Raw genomic sequence first — 14,757 nt, forward strand, 5'->3', positions numbered from 1 at the left:
ATACTGAACTAGCGACTCAGCAGCTACAGCGAGATCTTGATTTAATTAGTGACTGGGCCAATACCTGGCAGATGAAATTTAACATAGATAAATGTAAGGTACTCCATGTAGGGAGCAGAAATATAAAGTACAGGTATTTTATGGGACCTACTGAAATAAAGGTAACTGATTATGAGAAAGACCTTGGTATGTATGTTGATGCTTCCATGTCTCATTCTCGCCAGTGCGGGGAAGCAATAGAAAAGGCCAATAGGATGTTGGGGTATATCTCCAGGTGTGTGGAGTTTAAGTCAAGGGAGGTAATGCTATACATATGGCATACTGTAGGTGTGATGATGCCACACTGCTATTATGACACCTCCAAGAACTGGAAAAACAAACAAAACAAAACAAAAAAACAGCAGACTGCAACAACATTAGGAGCAGAGAACAGAGCATCATATGAACTTATGATGCAGCATGCAGGAAAAGAAAACAGAGTAGGATTAGTAATGTAATACGAGTCAAAAGTTTAGATAATTATGCTTTATGGAGCTCTTTTTATGACTAAAACTACAACATAACACAAATGGGGTTATGAAGTAAACAAAATAAGTGTACACAAATCTAAAGAAAAGGAATTCCTTCCAGTAGTCCTGAAAGAGTTCCCATATGTGTTGAGCAATTGTTGGCTGTTTTGAAACATACTTTGTTATAGTTAAAGTTAAATAAAAAAAAATAAAAAATAAACACGAGTTGCATGCCTAAACTTTTGACTGGTACTGTATGAACATAAATGAAAGCATCAATAGCCATCTCTACAATATTCTTTGAATATTTTGGTCAAAAATATTCAAACAATATTCAGCCTTGAAATAACATCATATGAACTTGATGTCATGAACTTATGAACTCCTCATGAAAAGAAAAGCTTCACTATTTCCTAAAACCTCTTTGATCAATGAAGGGGTGTGCCATCTTTCATCACCAAACTCATCAAGTAGTTCCTGCCTCACAACAAAAACTCTACTCTCTCTGCTCAATTCAAACAGCTCAGTGGAGTTTTGAAACCTTTGGCATGGGGATTGCAACTGTTCATGATGTCAAAGCCTGTCAATCATCTAAAAGCAAATATATGTATTATAACAGGAGGAATCTGAATCATTAGCATAAATAACATGTTTCCATGTATCATTAGCTAATTACTAAAATATAGCATCAATGTTTTTCACTATTTGCTTCATGGTTATTAAACTTTGCATGTAACATTACCTCAATGAATTCGGCTGCTGCTTCACAGTGTTGAAACTGTGAATAGCCGAGGTCCCTCAATGTGCGCTGAGCTACTGTCACAGAGCGACTCAGTGTTTGTGCAGCCACGGACACCTTCATTTTCTGTGAATCAAAATTCACATGCTTGTCTGTGATTTTGTTGGCAGCATGCAGCCCTTCTTTTGCTTGGACATCATTCAGATTAACTATGTATGTCCAGTTGATCTGGCCAGTGGTGCTGCTTATTGGGCTGTAGACCTGCAACATATTTCGTGCCAAGTTCAAGATGTGGGAAGGATCCATCGTCACAAACACCTTTGCACCAGTCACTGGATGTGCAAAAAAAGTTTTTAACGGTTCACCAGGGTTGACCTTCAGCCGGCATCCAAGCTGGTTACACATGCTGACATTGGAGGCATGTCCATCCATTGTAACAGACGCCACTGTCATCCCATGCTCATGCAGTTCCTCCAATGCATGAACAAGTAGCACCTTCTGTGTCTCTGGCAACAGGGAGTTGATCAGGTAGTATGCAGTTGGAGCCTTCCAATGGCCTTATAGGCCAACCACCATAAAAACAAGAGCCTGTGTGGCCACATCCGTTTCATTCACTCCATCCCCCATATCCACAAAGCCAGACATTTCCTAGGTATGTGGATCATATTGGACATGTTTTTTGATGGTCATGGCATCCAATAGAAGACTCACGCGTCTATATTTAGCCGGATCTTCATCATGTTGAGTCCAGGGTTGGCATCTAAAAGAACTTGGTATAATGAAAAAATCCAGTTTAATCCAAATGCCCAATTCAGGATTTTTTCAATCAATTAATAATCACTGTGGGCGATAACCATAAGCAACAATTTGATCACATGATGAGGATTTACTTAAAAGGCTTCTATTTATTATGCATCATTATTTATTTATGGTATTGATTAATTACACCACCTTTTACATGTCATGATTAAGGGATAAAAATAAAAGCTTAGAAAGAATACATCAAATGGATGAATACCTTTGCAATGTATGTGGATGTGGGAAATTAAGATGGAGAGACTCTCTGAGATAATTGTAGGCTTTGGGACCATGTAGGTGGAGACTGAGGGCAAACTCTTTCTGATCTTTTGTATACTCATGGCTCTGTTTGGACAGGAGATGCACTGGAAGAGCTAAAATTCAGTTAGCACACACAAATTAGAAACTCCCTTTGAAATAATAATTAGGATGGCTTTTGGAATTTTACCCTTAAGTACATACCACTTTCTCCATATTTGTATTTTATTTCTATTCTACCTGAGTATAAATCCAGCCTCTCTTTCAGCCCTTCATTAATGAGGTTCTTCTCCCTCAAATTTTGCAGAAGACCACATACTCTGTTCTTTGCTCTCCGTTCTCGATCCTTAGCGTTTCTCTTTTCATGCTCTCCACCCTAGATAAGATTTCATTGAGTCTAGTCCTTAGGTTTTCAAGAGATGTAGGCAGCGCGTAGGAATGGTCCAAGTAGACACAAGGAGTCAAGTTTATATCACATCAGTCAATTCATAGTTAGTATAACGTGCTGTCTGCTGGTCTGTATTTGTAATCACGTCACCCCGCAATTCCACTGTGAGCACTGCATGCGTGTGTGTATCTGATTTAACAGCAGCATGTTTCAATGTGTATGCATTAGTTTATCTGAAAAGCATGACAGGGGGTAGGGTTTTGTGTCAAAAGAGGTTTGAAAAGGACCTTAGTACTCACAACACTAGGATCAGGCAGAGCTTCAGTCTCTTGGACAGGCAAAGAACAGTCTACTGACAGGTTCACCTGTGCCCTCACTGAAGTCAGTGTGGTCCTGGTTGCCATGGGCTAATTTGAAAGAAAATAAAATGCTTAAAAACATGAACAGAGTTAGATATGTCACAGCCTAATGCTATGGAATACATGACTGATTCCTTTAAAAAAAATTACTTTTCACTGACTATCTAATCCTTATAGCCTAACTACACACCTACCCTTTGGAGATGAGTTGGAAACCTGAACACAGAGGGAAGAGCTCCATCTCTGATTCTCACAGTCTGACCTGTCCTGTCAAAATCCTCCTGTCTAAAGTGCTCATGGCAGAGCCTGGATGCATCATTGGCGCTAAAACCTTCACGCCTAAGGGCTACCTCCCACTGCTTCCTGAGGTGGATTTCTTTGGGAAACCTTCAAAGTTTGAGAAATGATTGATGATTGATTAGGAAATAGAATGTACATATTATCCAAAGATAAACCGAAGAAACAGTGCTCAGTATTTACTTGCAGTGGTACTCCAGAAAGCAGTTTCTCCCCTCTGAAAAGCGGAGATGGAGATTGCACTTGCTGAAAAATCAACTTCAGTGTAGGATTTGGAGGCTTTGTTTCAGCATTGCATCTTTTGCACTGGTTCTGGGATCTAAGAGCCGAACCACTAATGGGACACAGGTGAAGTAACAAATGAGCAACACAACACAATAGATGATGAAGTGATGGAAATGCTCAGGTGTAATATCTTGTGTGTTTACAGAGATATATATTTCATATGATAATGTGTATGGTCAGAAATCATGAGTAAGTTGTGATTTGTGTTTTTAGACACATTTTTCGCTAGCACAACTCCTTAGATGGCTGGACAATTTCCTGTCCTCAGATGTGGAAGCACACAGATGACTTCAATCGGTCTTTGACAGTTGATGTCACACTCGCTAAAGTCGCAGTGTATTCTGGGTCGAATCGCCATTTTGCAGGTATATAACTCAAGAGCAAGCGTTTGCATCCGCCTTTATCCTTCGAAAGATGGGATACTCGTGCTGTGTGAAAGGCTGTCATACTAAATCACAAGGCAGAAAGGTGGACCACAACATAAGATTTTTTCGGATTCCCACTTGGAAAAAAGGATATGGACGGCAGGTAGAGGAGGTGTTAAATTATTCCATGTATTATTATTTATTATGCATTTGTAAGGCTGTCTACATGATTACAGTTAACTTCATCATATAATTACTAATAACTTAACTTGAACATAAGAAATTTATTGAAGTAGCCATTTGGCTGCATCCAGACCTGTTAGAATCTAATATGCCTGGACCATGTCCCCCTTTAGTCTAATTTGTTCGAGGCTGTACAGATTTGTTTGCAACTTGATTACAAGTTAGCGTACCTTTGCAGTGACGATTGTGTTGTCGCAGTCCTGCCTTCGAAATGTGAACAGATCCTACACCCAGCCATTGATCAAATGTCCGTGGGCTTCAAGAGATTTATAGTTCTTGAACTGTTCATATGTGTAAGCGCTGATACCATAAACAAGGTAGTTTGTTATATCCAGAGATGAAGTTAGAGGCAACAATGTCGCGTCGGAATTCCATTTTTTTATGTGAGATCATACGGATCTATATTGCTGATTGTTGACAATTTAGCCAAATACTGATCCCTGGCATCCTTCGTAAGTTTTTCTCTGTAAGAAATTTTCTCGTTCTGCTTTTTCTTCTCAATTCTTCCTAGTGTTTGCGTCCGCGAATACCTTAAAAATGGCGAATGGGGGCGTGTCAGACAGTGCAGACACGTGACTGACAAAGACCGATTGTGGGGTGTTGGTATGCACGGTATGTTTAAACAGTTTTTTTTTGTTGTATTTTGGTAATATTGCAAAAACCTACTAAGTTGTAGCTCTTTAACAGTTGGCTGAGATAGATATGTTAAGGAAACAAGAATGTCACCTGAGGTACTTCAACTTGGACAGCTGTGTCATCTTTGAATATATCACGCATCATGTCTGGTAAAAGATATTTCACCTGAGGTATGCAGTGATGGCTTTTATTTTATAGCCATTATATTTCCTTTGACAAACTGTGTCTTCAACCATGCAAAAAGAGGAAAACAAACCGAATATTCTGGAAGTCACTGCCTTGCAAAAGGCATTTATCTTATCAATTAATTGGTTTTCCATTATTTCTTATGGGGAAAATTCGATCACAACTCGAACTTTTTAGGATTCGATCCGGGGTTCTGAACGGATTAAATTCGAGGTCTGAGGTACCACTGTATGTGTGTATATATATATATATAAACTGGACAGGTCAAAGCTCATTTGCTTTAGAGGTCATGGTTCCAGAAGTAAGGTTATGTCTTTATGTATTGGTTTTTATTACTGAAATCTAAACCAGATGAAAATGGTGGACGTATCCTGTAATTACGCTAAATGCACGGTAACTTTTACGACGATAATTTAATAGTTACGACCTGGAACTATCATGCCAACTTTGAGTGTAACACGTTTAAACCACAGTATGTTAACCTATTCTCGAATTCTGAAATAGGATTAATATTTGTTTTGTAACCAAGTCCATGTTAACTTTATGATCGCTCAGAAAATGTTGAATGCTAAGGCGCCAAAGAACAAATATTGTGCACGAGTATATTTGCACTTTATTCTTAAACACTGGGTAAGCAATATAAGGAAATCATGGGTGGATACACTGTACAATGTATTGGTGGTTGTCAGTCAGTTTAGGGAAATTAATGTGGAATAGGTCACTATAAAATAAAAGATCCACTCCCGACGCACGTTATATAGGGTACGATATAAGTGCAGCTTCACTAAGCACATCAGGTCTGCCCAGGTGAACACACAGTTCTCAGTCAATTATCTTCATTGTGGGAAGGTATGAAAGAACTTCTAAACTACCACGGAAGATTGTCCTTTTATCCTGAAGGATCACTTTGTTGACATCAAGACCCGCTGCAAAATGCCGCCAGTACGCGGAGCTTTATATGGTTGTCTGTCGAGGTAAAGATGTAAGGTCGACGGGCTGAAATATTAACGTGTGAATTATTGCCGTCTTTTTATGTTCGCGTGCATTGCCTAACATTGCCAGTCTGCAGGCGTGAAACGATCTGCTTCTAGACGAAAGGACGCTTCGGCCATGACGGCCTTCCATAAGCTCCACCCCCGATGACGTATTTTTCCCGTCTACGTTGCAGTGAGGTTGTTAACATAACATATGTTCTAGAACCCGGGCAGACGATTCTCATTTCCTTTTAGTAGTTCCTGGAGGAAGCAGCAAGTGATAGCGATGGCCAGTTTATTTCGCTATTTCCAGCCGCGCCATTTGCTCTGCGCAACCGGAGTGGTGCTTGCGGCAGCCGGTACAGCGTACCTTGTGCGGCGACTCAGTAAAAGGGTGGAGCTACAGGAAGGTACCTTGATACTTATAGTCTATATGTGTAATATACAGTGGTACCTCGGTTCTCGAACTTAATCCGTTCCGGACTCCGGATCGAATCCTAAAAAGTTTGAGTTCTGATCAAATTTTTCCCATAAGAAATAATGGAAATGCCCCGATCGTCCGCTCCTTCCGTGTGCCACGCCCCCTCGTTAACCTCGTGTGGGATCCCCATGCTGCACAAACTGGAACCGCCTCCGTGACGACACACCTTTGCCCTTATTGGCTGAAGAGTTTAGTTACACGCATGACGTTTGTATCTCAGGCAGTTCCAATGCGTAATCTGCTATTTCTCCCGAATATCACGTAAAGCTGTGAGAACTGGTTTTCAGTTAATTTACCTGGTAAAATAAAGTTTAAATAAATGACATGAATGCTCTAATAATACACGTAAGTTAGTGGTTTATTTATTCTTAGTTACTGTAATGTCGCGCTGCTTTATTTGGTTAATCGTCCAGTCTGTGAAGAAGGCATTCAAGTAAGAATTGCATTGTAGTATGACTCATTTCCTGGCATGTACAATTTATATTAGGTCAGCGTTCACGGTTCGACTTCTGATATTCAGATCAAGTTCTAGGTCAAACTGGTTTGTTCGACTTTCAAGAAATTCGAGTTTTAGTGAGTTCGAGAACTGAGGTACTACTGTATATACATTTCGCATTGGATAAAAAAAAACACATTTTTACACACGTATGCCCTATACCCTTGAAAGAGTAATAAATAATATGTCCACAGATCAACACTTAAAACAATAATAATTTGTTTTGATTAAATATATGTTTAGTAACATATCACTTACACTTAACAACGGCAGTGCCCAGAGAACCAGAGGAGCCGACCAAACCCTGCACATCGCCCAGCCCTGCCGGACACACAGCGGAGCTGCCAAGGTTGAACAAGCCACGTAAGTGTCCCCACCACTCCCATCCAAAGGCCTTTCTCATGTTATTTCCCAGGTTTCCCATTTTTATGTAATGTAAGAGATGCTGGTCCAGACCAATAAGCAGATAAGTAAGCTATCCAATGGATGGATGGATAAATTCTTTGATCGTCTTTAGTTATTCTGGTAGTAATTGTTGATCTTCAGATTTATGAATATCAAACAGGAAAGTAATTACTTCCCTTTTTTCTTGCTAAAGCCTTTCCCTGGTTCGGAATGGACATTGGTGGGACCCTTGCAAAAATAGTCTACTTCGAACCAAAGGACATCACAACAGAGGAGGAACAGGAAGAAACGGAAAACCTTAAAAACATCCGCTCCTGTTTGACCTCTAATGTGGCTTATGGCTCTACCGGCATCCGGGATGTCCACCTGGAAATGAAGGGTCTGGAGCTGTGTGGCCGAATGGGGAACCTGCATTTCATTCGTTTCCCCACCCAAGACCTCCCTGCCTTTCTGCGAATGACCCGTGACAAGCAGTTCTCCAGGCTCCATAAAACACTCTGTGCCACGGGTGGTGGGGCCTACAAGTTTGAGGCTGATTTCCAAACGGTGAGTTCAGCTGATGTTTCTGACTCAGATTTTTACAATGTAATGTGATTCACTTTGTCTTTGAAAAGGGGAAATTTCCAGAGGAAATCACAAATCCTATTATCAGTTTTGTTTTCCCCCTAACCCCTTCAGATTGCTGGTCTACAGCTCGTGAAACTGGATGAGTTGGATTGTGTCATCCGTGGGGCCCTGTACATGAACTCCAGTGGACCCTCCGAGTGTTTCTACTTGGAAAATCCAACTCATCCAGAGCAGTGCTTCCTCAAACCTTACCCACTGGAGAACCCTTACCCATTCCTTCTTGTCAACATCGGGTCTGGGGTCAGCATTCTCACAGTCCATTCCAGAGATAATTTCAAACGTGTCTCTGGAACAAGGTGAGCTAGGCTCCGATGATAATTTTTATATCTTCTAAAGCTAACATTGATATAACAGTTTGATTAATGTCTGGCTTTCAGTCTCGGTGGAGGGACTTTCCTTGGGCTGTGCTGTCTGCTGACGGGTTGCTCCACGTTTGAGGAAGCACTGGAGCTGGCCTCACGTGGGGAGAGCACACAAGTAGACAAACTTGTGCGGGACATATATGGGGGCGACTATGAGAGGTTTGGTCTCCCAGGCTGGATTGTGGCCTCCAGGTAGGATGTGGTCATATAATATAGTGTAAGTCAGCCTAGAATGACCTGCAACGCCGGCCCTGATACAAGGCTTAAAATTGTGCTCAAGCAATGTAATACTGTAAGAAGTCACAAGAGCAAGGAAGGATGCCTGGAGGTTTTGGGTGCTGAGTAATCTGAAAAGCAGATTCAGTAACCCTCAGTCATATTTAAACCTAGAGGTATTAGCAATAACCTGCATGATACCTGATGCTGCAGGATTAACCAAGACATGTCAGAGAAGAAAAAAATAGGGTTTATTTATTGCTGTGTACTCTTTGTTTCAGTTTTGGAAACATGATTTATAAAGAGCAGCGCGATTCAGTGTCCAAAGAAGAGCTGGCCAGGGCAGCATTAGTTACCATCACGAATAACATCGGCTCCATCAGCAGGATGTGTGCCTTGAATGATGTAAGCCTTTGTCACAGCTTACACACTAGGGTGGGGTGAAAAAATCTAAATTTCCAATAGCAATTTCCTATAGTGCGGAAAAGTTGTCACTGGACCTTGTTATTAAACGTGCAAAATATCTTTGAAATAGGTTAATATTTTCAGGCTCTGCAACGCGATCGAAGTTTTCACCTGTCACATCAATGCGCAGATCCACGCTATGTATCATCCATATCATAACGCGATGTAAATTGTTACAATTTAATACAAGAACCTAACAATCAGTCAGTGACAATGAATAAGTGGGGAACGACTCATTCAGAAATGTGGAGCATGCTTACACTGACATACTGGCAATATACACTATCCATTATCTATACCATCCATCCATCCATCCAATATTTATACCGCTTTATCCATCTGGGTCTTACCAAAAATATTGGGACGCCACTCCAAATCATTGAATTTGGGTGTCCCAATATTTTTGGTAATATAGTGTATCTAACCATTTTGACTGTCATGCTTAATACTTTTCATTTTGGTGGCACTGAGGAACAATTTTACATTGCGTTATGATATGGATGATATGTAGCATGGATCTGTGCATGACAGGTGATTAATCGTAATGCACGTAGAGCCGCAGAGCGACGTTATGTATGTGTATGGCTGATACCCAGTAAAAATCTGTGTTACCTGAACGTTGGTATTTTGTAGTGATTATCACCTGAAAATATTAACCTTCAAAATTTCAAAGAAATTTTGCACGTTTAATAACGAGGTCCAGTGGCAACTTTTCTGCACTATTGGAAATTGCTATTGGAAATTTTGATTTTTTTCACCCCACCCTAATACCCACAAACTGGTATTTTGTAGCGATTATCATGTTGTGAAAGTGCACAAGCACAACATCGATGAGTATAGATAATGGATAATGTATACTGCCCATTGATGTGACAGGTGAAAACTTCAATCGCGTTGCGGAACCTGAAAATATTAACCTATTTCAAAGTTATTTGGCACGTTTCATAACGAGGTCCAGTGACAACTTTTCCGCACTATTGGAAATTGCGATTGGAAATTTTGATTTTTTCACCGCACCCTATTACACACACCGTGCCAGTGTACTCTGTTCACATATGATTCACATACGTGATACAGAGTGGGATGAACCGCATTACTAAAGAAATTTCCCACTATGTAGAGCAAAACCATACCTCCAGAACAAAGACTTCTGGCTTATCCCTACTAAACAGCCCTGCTCTCTGTTTTGTTAAGATATTAAAAATTTCTTACTGTGTTTTTGTGTCTAGCAAGTCTCATAAGGCAGTTTCTCTGTAATGTCTCCCATGATGCAAAACCCAAATTCCAGTAGTAGTAAAGGCCTTTCCTTCATGCTGTTCAGTCACCACTGGGGCAAGAAGTATATTTTTGTTTTAAAATGGGGAATTTGTTTAAAACTGCTTGCTAGCTGCTTTCTTTATTCTCTGAAGAACATCGAGAGAGTGGTGTTCGTGGGCAACTTCCTGAGGGGTAACATGCTGTCCATGAAGCTGCTGGCCTACTCTATGGAGTACTGGTCTGCTGGACGATTGAAAGCACTGTTTCTTCAGCATGAGGTATGAGTCATTTTAACCTCAAGCCTCCCTTAATGTTTTGTAATAGCCAGAGGTGGAAATTTCAGGTCCAGAAAGTAAAAATCCAGACCTGGATTTTGTTTCAACCAACCAATTGTGTATGAAGAGTCAATGTCACAGAGTACTCAGCTGGTTGGTTGAAACAAAATCATGGTCTGGATTTATACTTTCTGGATCTGAAATTTCCACCTTTGGTAATAGCTAATTAATGTTAATGGCCGCTAGCTTATGAACTTTTTGTATATGCTCTAAAGAATCAGCCATTTTGTTGATGCACAGTTTTTCATTTCGTTGTTCATGTTTTTTTTCCTCATTAAGCAGTTATTTGCTTGGAGCACCACATAATGAATGTATACTGTTTATAATGTGTATAATGGTTTTTATTTTTTTACAGGGCTACTTTGGAGCTGTTGGGTCACTTCTGGAGCTGTTAAAATCCTCCTAAGCCCAGAAGTATAAATGACCAGAGTGATATTCTACCGCCCTCCTGTACCTCTGCAACTCCATCTTTGCCATGTGGCCAGGTAGTGTATTCTAGTGTCTAATTCAGTTACTGTGTATTCTGTTTTTATTTTTGTCTTCTAAGCTTTTCTTTCTAACGTAGGTCCATCCATCCATCCATTAACTTCCGCTTATCTGGAGTTCGGGTCACGGGGGTAGCAGCTTCAGGAGAGATACCCAGACCTCCCTCTCCCTCTAAGGCGTTCCCAGGCCAACCGAGAGATATAATTCCTCCAGCATGTCCTGGGCCTGCCCCGGGGCCTGTAGGACATGCACGGAAAACCTCTCCGGGTAGCCGCCCAGGAGGCATCCGCACCAGATGTCCAAACCACCTCAACTGGCTCCTTTCGACGTGGCGTGACGTGGTCTCGGACTTAGAGGTGCTAATCCTCATCCCCGCCGGTGTGACCTCACCAAACTCCTCCCACGCCCGGCTACCAGGCGCTGGCAAACGGGCCCCTCCCCCATGCCGGGCTCCAGGGTGGGGCCCCGGTGACCCTAGTCTGGGCAAGTGAAACGAGACCTTGATAGAATTCTTTGTCATAAGGGTTTTTTTGGATTGCTCTTTGTCTGGCCCCTCCCCTGGGTCCTTTTTGCCTTGGGAGACCCTACCAGGGGCTATTGCCCCCGACAACATAGCCCCCAGGGTCACTGAGGCACGCAAACCCCTCCCCCATGATAAGGTGGCAATCCAAGGAGGAACGTAGGTAATGGAGAAAAAGAGAAACAGACCCAAGAAGTTATTTCATAATAAAAACCTTTAAAAATATTTATGAGAGTGTGTTTTACCACTTTTCTAAATGTTTAGTGTCAATAGTAAATTCCATGGTGTGCAAAAAGCTAAAAGCACATGCATTTACACATAGTAGTAATTTGAATTATTTGTTTCTGAATCTATGTTTTTTTTCTATTATAGAAATTACAGCATGGAAATAATTGCACTGTGTTGTGAATACTGTAAATGTAATGAAAATTTCTGTTTAAATCAGTACCATGATCGTCCTGTTACATGGAAACTACATGAAATACTATTTTAAAATCAAGCAAGACCTAAACTGAAAGTCAAAACTGCTGGAGAGCCAACAGGGTCATGCAGATTGGGACTGGAGTGGTGCCGAGGTGTTGACAAGCATAGTGGATAAAAATGGCATGTATGGCAGTACCAGCAGCCATAGTTTCAGTGTGTAATATGTTAAGTTGTGGATAGGCTAAGTTGAAGTAATAGGTATCCAGTTCAGATGTGAAGACTGAGCCTGATTCAGTATCCCAAACATAGGCCGGTAAACCATTCCATAATATAGGGGCCCTGTAGCATGATGCTTTGCCACCAAATGTCACATTATTTATATGTGGAACAACAAGAAAGGATGTTGTTTGACTTTGCAAAACATCAGGGTTTGCGGGTCTCTGGATCCTGGTTCCAGCACCCTCAGCTGCATCGTCAGACTGGGTACCCCTATACTGGTGGTGCAGTGAAGGAGATTGATCACATCCTTGTGGGCAGACACTAGAGGTTCCTACAGAACTGCAGGGTCTACTTAAGTAGCCAGTTGATGAATTCTGAGGACAAACTTGTTGCTACTGAGAGGGTTCAGCTTAGGTCCAGTAGGCTACAGTACCACGTACTAGGAGAATGAGGCTGGAACTGGCCAGACTCTGAGATTAGGCTGCTTCTAATGAGTTTGCCTGCAGCTTGTCTGAGGAAATTACAGACTTTGGTGTGGCTGCTGAACCTCACGTTACGTGGGAGATCTTCCGTGATAAGATCCTGAAGGTTGTGGAGGGTGCGACACACGACAAACAGTACCATGACAGACAAAAACAATGAACAGGTCACTCAATGAGAATGAATGACGCAACCGACTGGCTGCTTCTGGCACCGAGGTGGGTAAAATGGTACGGTCCACATTAGGGGTGTCTGAAATAGTTTTACATAAACTTTTCCTACAAGGTGAGGTTATCGTTTTTTTTTTTTTTTTACAACAAAAGAAAAATGTTAAGACCCCCCCCCCCCCCAAACTGCTATTTTTGTCTGTTTGGGGGGGGTCTGGGATTTGATCGGGGGGTACAGTACCCCCCGTAATTTGAACCATAAACAAGACCCTGAGATACTTAAACTCTTCCACTTGGTGGAGGACCCCATCTCCGACCCGGAGAGACCATTCTACCCTTTACTGTGGTAGAAAAATTATAAATCAAGCACTTATAATAAAAGTCTGGACGTCTTAGTTTGGTGAGTAAAGAAAATCTCTTTTATTCTAGCAAGTTCAGCAAATGGCTCCCATCACACTCTGGCCCTTGGTACCAAGTCACCCCCGGCACACAGAGCAACCAGTAGATAAACCATAACTCCCAGGACTTCTAAGTCCTGATTGGTCATGAAACATCAACAAACTAAGCTGAAACTTATAACAAACACAATTCTCCTGCTCCATTGGTTCACCTTGATAGCAAGGTAAAGTTCACCCATCCATCCATCCATTTTCTCCCGCTTATCCGAGGTCGGGTCGCGGGGGCAGCAGTCTCAGCAGGGAAACCCAGACTTCCCTCTCCCCGGCCACTTCCTCCAGCTCCTCTGGGGGAATCCCGAGGCGTTCCCAGGCCAGCCGAGAGACATAGTCCCTCCAGCGTGTCCTGGGTCTTCCCCGGGGCCTCCTCCCAGTGGGACATGCCCGGAACACCTCACCAGGGAGGCGCCCAGGAGGCATCCTAATCAGATGCCCGAGCCACCTCATCTGACTCCCCTCAATGCGGAGGAGCAGCGGCTCTACTCTGAGTCCCTCCCGAATGACCGAGCTCCTCACCCTATCTCTAAGGGAGAGCCCAGCCACCCTGCGGAGGAAACTCATTTCGGCCGCTTGCACTCGCGATCTCGTTCTTTCGGTCACTACCCACAGCTCGTGACCATAGGTGAGGGTAGGAACGTAGATCGACTGGTAAATCGAGAGCTTCGCCTTTTGGCTCAGCTCCTTCTTCACCATGACAGACCGATGCAGCGCCCGCATCACTGCGGACGCCGCACCGATCCGCCTGTCGACCTCCCGCTCCATCGTCCCCCCACTCGTGAACAAGACCCCGAGATACTTAAACTCCTCCACTTGGGGAAGGATCCCATCCCCGACCCGGAGAGAGCATTCTACCCTTTTCCGGCTGAGGACCATGGTCTCGGATTTGGAGGTGCTGATTCTCATCCCAGCTGCTTCACACTCGGCTGCGAACTGTCCCAGCGAGAGCCGAAGGTCACGGTCTGATGAGGCCAACAGGACCACATCATCTGCAAAAAGCAGAGACCTATTCCTGAGGTCACCAAACCGGACACCCTCAACGCCCTGGCTGCGCCTAGAAATTCTGTCCATAAAAGTTATGAACAGAATCGGTGACAAAGGACAGCCCTGACGGAGTCCAACCCTCACCGGAAACAAGTCCGACTTATTGCCGCTCATGCGGACCAGACTCTGGCACCGGTCATACAGGGACCGAACAGCCCTTAAAAGGAAGCCCGGCACCCCATACTCCCGGAGCACCCCCCACAGGACTGCCCGAGGGACACGGTCGAATGCCTTCTCCAAGTCCACAAAACACATGTAGACTGGTTGGGCAAACTCCCATGAACC

At 42.8% G+C, this 14,757-nt stretch overlaps 1 protein-coding gene and 1 pseudogene across 1 annotated transcript; one reads left to right on the plus strand and one right to left on the minus strand.

Annotated features, from left to right (window-relative positions):
* Positions 1–1,555: 1,555 nt before the first annotated feature.
* On the minus strand, positions 1,556–4,999 carry LOC140582768 (THAP domain-containing protein 6-like; annotated as a pseudogene).
* Positions 5,000–6,243: 1,244 nt separating this feature from the next.
* On the plus strand, positions 6,244–11,912 carry LOC140582852 (pantothenate kinase 3-like). The gene is made up of 9 exons (XM_072707244.1): positions 6,244–6,447; positions 7,288–7,377; positions 7,613–7,965; positions 8,098–8,342; positions 8,424–8,600; positions 8,906–9,029; positions 10,499–10,624; positions 11,037–11,166; positions 11,247–11,912. The coding sequence occupies exons 1-8, from the start codon at positions 6,324–6,326 to the stop codon at positions 11,085–11,087; spliced, it is 1,290 nt and encodes a 429-aa protein (XP_072563345.1). The 5' UTR covers positions 6,244–6,323; the 3' UTR covers positions 11,088–11,166; positions 11,247–11,912.
* Positions 11,913–14,757: the final 2,845 nt, after the last annotated feature.

This window comes from Paramormyrops kingsleyae, chromosome 25 (genome assembly GCF_048594095.1).
Source record: "Paramormyrops kingsleyae isolate MSU_618 chromosome 25, PKINGS_0.4, whole genome shotgun sequence".
In the NCBI taxonomy this organism is placed as follows: domain Eukaryota; kingdom Metazoa; phylum Chordata; class Actinopteri; order Osteoglossiformes; family Mormyridae; genus Paramormyrops; species Paramormyrops kingsleyae.